The sequence below is a fragment of the Hirundo rustica genome, chromosome 2 (genome assembly GCF_015227805.2).
Source record: "Hirundo rustica isolate bHirRus1 chromosome 2, bHirRus1.pri.v3, whole genome shotgun sequence".
NCBI classification, from domain to species: Eukaryota; Metazoa; Chordata; class Aves; order Passeriformes; family Hirundinidae; genus Hirundo; species Hirundo rustica.
Genome location: NC_053451.1, coordinates 15,788,554 through 15,797,623, shown reverse-complemented (window position 1 = coordinate 15,797,623; position 9,070 = coordinate 15,788,554). Strand labels below are relative to the sequence as shown.

The 9,070-nt window shown below is 49.8% G+C and overlaps 1 protein-coding gene across 1 annotated transcript in view; it reads left to right on the top strand.

The window, feature by feature from the left end:
* Positions 1-1,662: 1,662 nt before the first annotated feature.
* Positions 1,663-9,070, top strand: part of MAP6 (microtubule associated protein 6) — a 40,910-nt gene continuing 33,502 nt past the window's right edge. Inside the window, exon 1 of the mRNA XM_040056602.1 lies at positions 1,663-2,437. Within this exon, the coding sequence (XP_039912536.1) occupies positions 1,713-2,437 (725 nt within the window). The 5' untranslated portion in view covers positions 1,663-1,712. The remainder of the gene's footprint in view (positions 2,438-9,070) is intronic.

The following is a 9,070-nucleotide window of genomic DNA, read 5'->3' as shown; positions in this document are numbered from 1 at the left end:
TAAAGAGAAAGATGCAGAGAAGAATGGAGGGGTTGAGGTAGTGATGGAGGGACAGTGGGAGAATGGGATGGAGGAATGAAGCAATGGAGAAACAGGGAGAAATGGAGAGAGAGAGAGGGATGAAGGGACTGATGGCAGGATGGAGAAACGGAGGAATGGAGGAAGTGTTGAAGGGCTGGCATGATGGATGGGGTGAAGGTGGAGGCAAGGCTAGAAAGGAGAGTGGGATCTGGAGCTGTGAATCCACCCTGGGAATCAGATTTCAGAGGAAGCAGTGAGCAGGAGATGGCTGGGGGACATTTTGGTTTGGGTTTGCAACTGCAAAAGAGGCGAAGGGAAAGAATAAAAGGGGTGTGGGTGCATCTGCTCATACATTTGCATACAGATGGGCAGCTCCCATATGTGTACACATGTGAGCAAGTATCTGTGCATGAGTGCATCCACGTAGGTGCACAAACATGTTGTGTCTATGTCTGTGCATGGGTGCATTTATTCCTGTGTTCACATGGATGTGTACAGCATGTGCACCTTTGTGAGACTGGACATGTGTGTGTGTGTGTCTCTGTGTAGGTGCACATGTGCACGTGTGCATGTATGTGCATATAGGCATGTACTTGTGCATACAAATGTGCATATGCAGCACGTGCACACGTGAGTTGACAGATATGTCTAGTTGTGTGTGTGTTCGTGTGTGCGTGCATGTTCATATATATGTCTGTGTGCATGTATGCCCTTGCACATGTGAATGCAGGTGTGTTGTGCATTGTGCATGTATGAGCACACGTGCATTTTCAGCGCTGTTCATGTGCATGTTTATGCATGTGCGTAGAGGGGTGAGTGTATGTGTACAGGTTTGAGTACACATGCATGTGTCTGGATGTACTTGCAGTTGTGTGTGCAGGCATGTGTGTGTACACACATGTGCACATCCATGTGTACAAATGTCAGTGTGCACTGCATATACACTTATATGAGAGCCGGCATATGTGAATGTGTGTTTTTGCGTGTCCATGTGTCTGTGTGCAAATGTGTGTGTGTGTGAGTTGACATGTGTGTTTATGTGCACGTATGTCTGTGCAGGCATGTGCACACAAGTGTGTCTTGCATGTGTGTTTGCACTCCTGCGCATGCGTGTGTGCAGGTGTGAGTGACCACGCATGCATGCGCATGAACACATGGGCAGCTTGCACATATGTGCGCAGGTATGTGACCAAGCATTTTTGTGTGTGTACACATGCATGGGCATTTCTTGCATGGTTGTGCTCTGTGGTGTATGTCCACGCAGTTGCATGCACACTTGCAGGGGCATGTCTCCACGTGTGTGTACAACCGTGTGTGACTGTGCAGATGAACGTGTGCACACAAACACGCGCATCTCTCGTGTATGCGTGCAGGCGTGCGTGTGACCACGCATGCATGTGTTTGCACACATGGGCACCTTGCACATATGTGTGGCTGTTTGTGATCAGTCACGCAGGTGTGTCCACGCATGCATGTATGCGACTTGCCCATACGTGCAGGTGTGGGCACGCACATCGCCATGCATCACGCGTGTGTATAGGTGCGTGGATATGCAGGTGTGTCTCGCGTGGGCGTGCCTTGCTCGTGTGCGTGCAAGCCGCGCCCCCGATGCGGGGCGGAGCGCGGAGCTTGGGGCGGAGAGCGGTGCGGGGTTCGGAGCGCGGAGCGGTCGCTCCCGGCGCGGGGCCGCCATGGCGTGGCCCTGCATCACCCGTGCCTGCTGCATCGCCCGTTTCTGGAACCAGCTGGACAAGGCGGACATCGCCGTCCCCCTCGTTTTCACCAAATACTCGGAGGCCACCGAGCATCCCGCCGCCCCCGCGGCCCCGCCGCGCCCCGCGGCCCCCATCGAGACCCAGCCCGGCGGCGAGGCGGCTGCGGGGCCCGGGGGGGGTGAGCCGACTGCCGGTGCCGCCCGGCCCGGCCCGGCCCCGCACGCCTCTCCCCCGGCCGACTCGGTCATGCGGCACGACTACAAGCCCTGGAAGGTGCAGCGGCCGGAGCCGAGCTGCAAGCCCAAGAGCGAGTATCAGCCCTCGGACACTCCCTTCGAGAAGGAGACGCAGTACCAGAAGGATTTCCGTGCCTGGCCCATCCCCAAGAGGGGCGACCATCCCTGGATCCCCAAACCGGGACCTTCCCCCGTCCTGGCCTTGGACCGCGCTCCTCCGGAGAAGCCGGCTCAGGAGAAACGGCGGAAGGTGCACCTCGCTCCCGAGAAGAAGGAGGAGCACCCCGAGGTGGAGGATGAGCATCCCAAAACAGTGCGGCCCGGGGACGGGAGAGACAAGGGGCGGAAGAAGGCGGAGGAGGCGGGCGGACAGCCGGCGGAGCCGAGCAGAGGCCGGGCCGCTGCCGATGCTGTCAACAGGCAGATCAAAGAGGAGGTGGCGGCAGGGGTCAGCTCGTCCTACAGGTGAGAAGACGTATCCCTGTCTCCCCCTACTATCTAGATCCCCAACCTGCCGGCCCCTCGCCAGCTCTTATTCAGTCCCTCTGTGCGCTTCCCTTGAGGAGCCTCCCACCCTGGGAGTGAGGCTCTTCCAGGGGAGCTTGCGGATTTCCTGCCCGGGAGGTGTCTTTAAATCCCCCAACGCCCTGGGAATAGATGGTGCAGCAGTAGGTGTTGTGCAGGTAGTGAATACACGGACACTTTTTGTCGGCGAGTTTGGCAGCAGGTTTGAATGTCTTTGTGTCCCTCCCCCCTCCACTGCATTGTAAAAATCAGAGACACACACCGCCTTGGATTTCCATAGGGGTAATGTTTGTCGTCACCTCTGTGGGATGTGCAAGTCACCTCTGGTTCTTTCCAAGCACATCCCTGGCTGTCATGCTACAGCCAACCCAAAAGACCGGCAACCTGACCACATCCCAGGGGGTCCATGCACGAATGGGATGCCCCACATGCAGTAGTGTCCCCGGAAGCATCCCAGGCTGGCCCATGCTCCAGACAAAGCACCCTGGGGATGAGCCAGGATGAGGGACGTGCATCCAAGGCCGCTTGGGTGGGGCAGCCTTCAGATGCTGCCATGTTTTAATGCAGCACAGCAGGGCATGACACATCCTTCTGTCCTCCCCACCACCTCCGCAACCAGCTAGAATTGTATGCCCTTATTTCACCTCAGCAGTAAACCTTGTTTGGGATTCAGTGTGAAACTCCCAACAGCGAGCTGCTGTTTTTTCTCTCCAGGTCAAGGCGTTCGATGTGTTGGGAATGCAAAAACAAAAGCGATGGGGTGATTGCCCTGCATGTACATTTGCAAGGAGGGTTTGCTGCAGTTGTTTTCCAGTGCTTTCTTTGGCAGAGCCCACCATTGCCGAGATCAGGGTGGAAGCGGCATAGAGCAAAGCTAGGGGTTGTTGTGACAAAAGTGTGATTGCAGCCTTTTTGCTTTTCCCTATAGCTGTGTGAATGCTGAGGTGTTTATGCCTTTGAATGATTTTTTTTTTCCTTCTTGGGGAGATTAGAGGTGACACCTGTCCATCACACAGGCAGGACATTCATGCAGATTTAAGATGAAGATAGGACTTGATTCCTCTCTCCCACTGGTGGCACAGCAAAGCTGACAGTCATTTGCTTTCCTCCCCTCCCTAAGTGGGAAATAGAGCTGGTGTCATTTGGCAGCAGCTCCAGCTCTCACTGGATAATGCCGGAAGCTCAGGTGCATCCAGGTGTGATGGTGGCGCTTGGCTGAGACACAAGAAAATGACCAGGGATTTTTGGGGGCTCTGTTTTGCAGGGGTGGAGAATGTTGGGAAAGGAGTCTCTAGGAGTGACACAGCCCTTAAACCTGCTGTGAACTGAGACTCTTTGTCTCAGTTTTTTGAGACAGCTTTTTGTCTGCTCACCTTGCAAGGTCTGGGCTTGTGCTGGAGATAGCAGGGCTAAAGCAGAAAGCTATCCTGGAACTGGAGAGCCAATGTGTTGCTTCTCTCCCACTTGTACAAAGGATAATTAGACTTATTTGCATATTTAAATGCAGATTGTTCACCTTCCTATTCTTCCAGTCTGCTCTAGCAAATTCCTAAGGCACTGGGCTAGGATTCCTCCCCAAGGAAAGGGGTTGGATCAGCAGGGATGTTAAACCTAAGAAGAACTAGAAAGATTCAGCTTTCTTTCTGTAGCTTGTTGGCTTTCACAATACTCTTAGGGCTTCTCTTTCCGCTTCAGAAAGTGTTCTCCCACTTCCATGTTTTTCTTCCTTGCTGCGTATTGCAGAAGTGTTTGCTCTGATGCTCAGCCGTAGAGCATAAGCACCTCTTCATTAATGCATAAGTGATGATATAAGAGAACATAATTGTTCTCATTTTCTGTTCAAATTAGGCATCTTTGAAGTGTTGTTTATTATTTGGATTATTTTTAAAAACCAAATTCTCCGAATCCTAATTACTACCAAGAACCTGGCTGTTGACCTGGGTGTGTATTGAACATCTCCAGGGATGGAGACTCACAGACTGTTGGGGCAACCTTATGGGCCACCCAGCAGCCAAAAATTACCTCCTAATGACCTCTTGCTAGAGAGGAGCAAGGATGGCTCATGGGGCTTTTCTTCCTTGTGCATGGATGAAAGCTCCCCATCAGCAGAAAGAGTGGGGGAGATTTCCTTACAGTCCTCTGTCACTGCTGCAAATCAGTGTTTCCAAGGCTGGGAAACAATTCCTTGGTGAAATCAAAGAGCAGACCAGCAGCAGTTTGTAAGCTTGCTCTGTCCCACTGGGTATTATTTCCATGTGAGGAATACCTGAGAGCATGGGATAGAGTAAGTGACTAGCCCAATGTCATGGGGAAGTGACCTTGGGCTAAAGGGAAGAATTCTCTTTTTTAACCTCTCTGTACCTGGATGAATATCACAGAGACCATGTGCCTGTGTCCTCCTCCCAGGTCCACCCAGAGGTACAGAGCAGAGGTGGTACCTGGTGATGATGTCCATGGAAGATGGAGGTTCCTCCCAGCCAGAGGGATGAGGGATTTGTTTGTATTAACATGTGAGCCAGAAGCCTTTGGTGAGGCCAGAGTGGCAGGACTGTGAATGTCTGCTGGAGATTGGCTGTGCCCAGGGATCCTACAGAATAAATAGGATTTGTTTCCAGTACTTCTAGTATTTCTTTATTTTATTAATGGTATTTATATTATTTATATTTTTATATTTGTGTATGTATTAATGATAATTTAATAACTATTCAATTATACATGGGATTTATTTATGTACTTATTCCCACTGCTCTCACTGCGTGTGCTCTGTGGTCAAGCAAGGTTCCAGCACTGAGAGGCTTCTTGCCTCAGTTTCCTTCCTCAGCACATGAGCTGCCCAAATTTACAGGTAACCGAGGCAGTTACATCTCCTTCATCCCTCTTTTTCTCTTTGGTCCTGCTTCTCAGGGTGGACTGTGGCCCCTGAGGGACCAAGGAGCAGGGAATCCTTCAGTCAGGTCAGCGACCAGCCCCTTGGAAAGCCGCTGGTGGTGGATGAAGCTTTTTCTTGTTCAATTTTGTGAGGGCTTTATCTTTATTGGGTGAGGAGATTTCTCCTCCTGAGCTTCTGAATGGGATGGGCAGAGCATTTCTCCCAGCTTCACCAAAGGATGGAGTTGGCTGGACTTGACCCTGGGCATTTTGGGACCAGAGAGAACAAGTGACAAAATTTGCACACAGTGGCATTTGCTGGTGGATGTGAAACAATTAAAAGCACATTTGGCAAAAATAAAAGAAGGAATGAATGAATGCTTTCCATTTTTATTTGAAAATTATGGGAAAATTGCAGAATTAGGTGTTTCTTGGATGCTTTCCCCCCCTTCTTTGTCTTGCTTTCTGCTTCTTTTGTTATCTTAATTCCCTGAAGAAAAATATACAAAAGGTAAAGCAACAATTTACTCCCTTTGTAAGGTATCAAAATCAGTACTAAGAAAATTAATTTCCCCCTGAGAAGTAATGTTGGACAACCAGATTTTTTTTTTTTTCTTTTTACCAAACCAATTATTTTTCCCTCCCACCAACTTCCTTTCCTAGCAGAGGGAACAAGACAATAAAGGCTTCAGTGGAAAATTTTGGACCGCCTCTAGTATTAATGAATTGCCTGTTGCTAATGTTCTGTCATTCATCTCAAGTCCTGGAGGTACTAAAGATGTGGAGCAAATGAGAATTTGTAGTAGCTATAGAGATGAATGAGTCAGCACTGGAGACTTGCTGCCTGGTTTTCAGAGATACAGCAGAGATAATTTAGGGAGGGATGTCCACATAGGAAGGCTGCACCAAGACACAAAACAGCAGGAAATTCATACTCCTGCTTGTTCTGAAGACAGGCTGGGAGAGCTGGGAGTGTTCAGACTGGACAAGAGAAGGTTCTGTGGAGACCTTAGAGCCCCTGCCAGCACCTAAAGGAGCTCTAAGAGCCAGAGAGGGACTTGGAGCAAGGGTCGGGAGGGGCAGAACAAGGGGGAATGGCTTCCCACTCTCAGAGGGCAGGGTTAGAAGGGATATCAGGGATAAATTCTTGGCTGTGAAGGTGCTGGCCCCGGCACAGGTTACCCAGGGAAGCTGTGGCTACCTCATCCCTGGAAGAGTTCAAGGCCATGCTGGCTGGGGCTTGGAGCAACCTGGTCTGCTGTAAGGTGTCCCTGCCAGTGGCAAGGGAGTGGAACAAGATGAGCTCTAAGGTCCCTTCCAACCCAAACCATTCTGTGTTTCTGTGATTTTATCTAACCTATTCTTGAAAATTTCCAGTGGAAGACATCTCCTGTCGTGGTGAGAATGCTAATAACACTGCATATGCTGTAAGATGGGAAATTTTCTGTTGCCTTCTGAAATTTCTGATCAGATCTATGTCTCTACTAGTAAGTTAAAAAGTCCCAGGACATGTTCCTGGGTGTGGAAACATCATGTATACTCCAGTTCTTGGAACTGTCCCTAGCCCTCTTCTCACATTGAGTTTGGTAGCACTCACTCCCTGGCCAAGAAATTATCCCTACAATCAGTTTGGATTCAACCACCTTGGTTTTAGAGGTTAAAGAAGTTTAATAGCATGAATGAGAGCTGTCTCAGACTCCACTGCCAGAGAACATTCCTGGGCAGATACTATTCTCCAAATCCTTGTTTCAGCTATGACAGTGTTTATTAAAGTGACCATGGGGGCAGATGGATCCAATTTTCTCAGGTGGAAGGGAAGAGGCAGAATGTTTTCTTCCATCCAGAAAAGGCTGTTCAGAGAGGTGTTTGGCAGCTTTGGCAAAGGCTGAGCTCTGTCTCAGGGGTCACTTGACGCATACCTTTAGTAGCAGGAGTGTTGCCCTGAGATTTTAACCTTCTGATTGTTTGCATTTTTGTAGTGGAGCTTCTCACGGACTGTAACATAAACAAGGTGATTGTTTTCGCATTCCTACTTGGAGGGAGGACAATTGATGGACTTCTAGTTTAACCAATGGAGTCAGAGAGATAGAAACCTCATTCTCCAATCCCTGGTCATTGTCCAGAATCTATATAATCGAGGTCAGAGAAATAAACTCTCTTCTTTTTGCCCTGACTACAGATTGTGTGAGGTCGTTCTTTTCTTGTCCTCTAAGGACACAGGAGGAGACACAATGTGTCTACAGGGACGGGTTGTGTGAGTAACTAAAGATTAATGGCCCTGGTGTTCGCTAAGACACAGGGCGTGGAGATGGATGATGCAGGCTGTGTTGGTTTTGCACGGCCTCGTTTTTGGTAGCGGGGGAGGCCACAGAGGTGGCTTCTGTGAGAAGCTGCTAGAAGCTTCCACCATGTCTGGCAGAGCCAATCCCTGATGGCTCTGAAGATGGACATGCTGCTGGCCAAGCCTGGGCCAATTGGAGATGTTGGTAATACCTCTGTGATAATATTTAAGAAGAGAATCAAAACAAAGTGGGGGCACATTATTTTTTTTTTTTTTTTTGTAGCCAGAGAAGAGGAGGAGGTGTGAACATGTGAGGGAAATGACATGGAGGCACCAAGGTCAGTGGGGAAGGAGGGAGAGGAGATGCTCCGGGTGCCAGAGCCAAGATTCCTCTGCAGGCCATGGTGATCACCGTGGTGAAGCAGCTGGGTCCCTGCAGGCCATGGGGATCCTTGGGGGATGCAGGGATCCACCCACAGCCTGTGGGGAGGTGTCCATGCTGGAACAGGTGGATGCCTGGAGGGGCTCTGATCCAGGGGGAGACCCGGTGGAGAGAGGGGGCCCCTGCTTCCAGGCTGAGCAGCCTGTCTTTGGAGGACTGCACCCTGTGGAAGAGTGACCCATGCTGCAGCAGTTTTGGGAGGAATGTCTGCCTGTGGGAAGAACTGACATTGCAGCCATTTTGGGAGGACTACTGCTCAAGAGATTGGAACCACACTGGAGAAGTTCACAGAGCACTGTCTCCTGTGGGAAGGGACCCCATGGCATAGCAGGGGAAGGATTTCTCTCCCTGAGCAGTGGAAGATCTCAGGTGATGAACTGACCAAAACCCCCATGCTCTGTCTCCCTGCACTGGCAGCAGGAAGGAGGGACGGCCTGGGGGGCAAAAAAGGTATTTTTAAGGGCTTATTTTACTTCTCATTCTCCTCCTCTGACTTTGTTAGTAATAAATTCACTTTGTACTTCTAAGTTGAGCCTGTTTTGCCCTTGGAGTGTTTTCTCCTAGTCCTTATCTCAACCCATGAACCCTTAGTTTTTGGTTGTTTTTTTTCCTCTGCTCCTGCTCAGCTGGATCATCTCAGAGAGACCTTTAGGCACATGGAGCTGGATGGGACCCTATGAACCTTGAAGTCCAATTATCTGGTTTGTTATTTAGTCTTTATGAGTACCACCCAAAGCCCTGTCTCAGAAATGCAGAATTTTTAGTTGCTTTATTCCAGCAGGAAGGCTGTTCCAAGACCTCAGTCTCTGATGATTTGCAACTCATTTCCGGTCTGGGTCAATGGACAGGTTGTAGTTTGCTGTTTTATTTGGTTCATTTCTCTTTTATATTTTTTCTGTTTTATTGGCATACTTAGTGACTTTTTCCTGTCCAAATGTCACTGCTCATTGTAACCAAGTCCAGTATCCACATCATTTGGCTC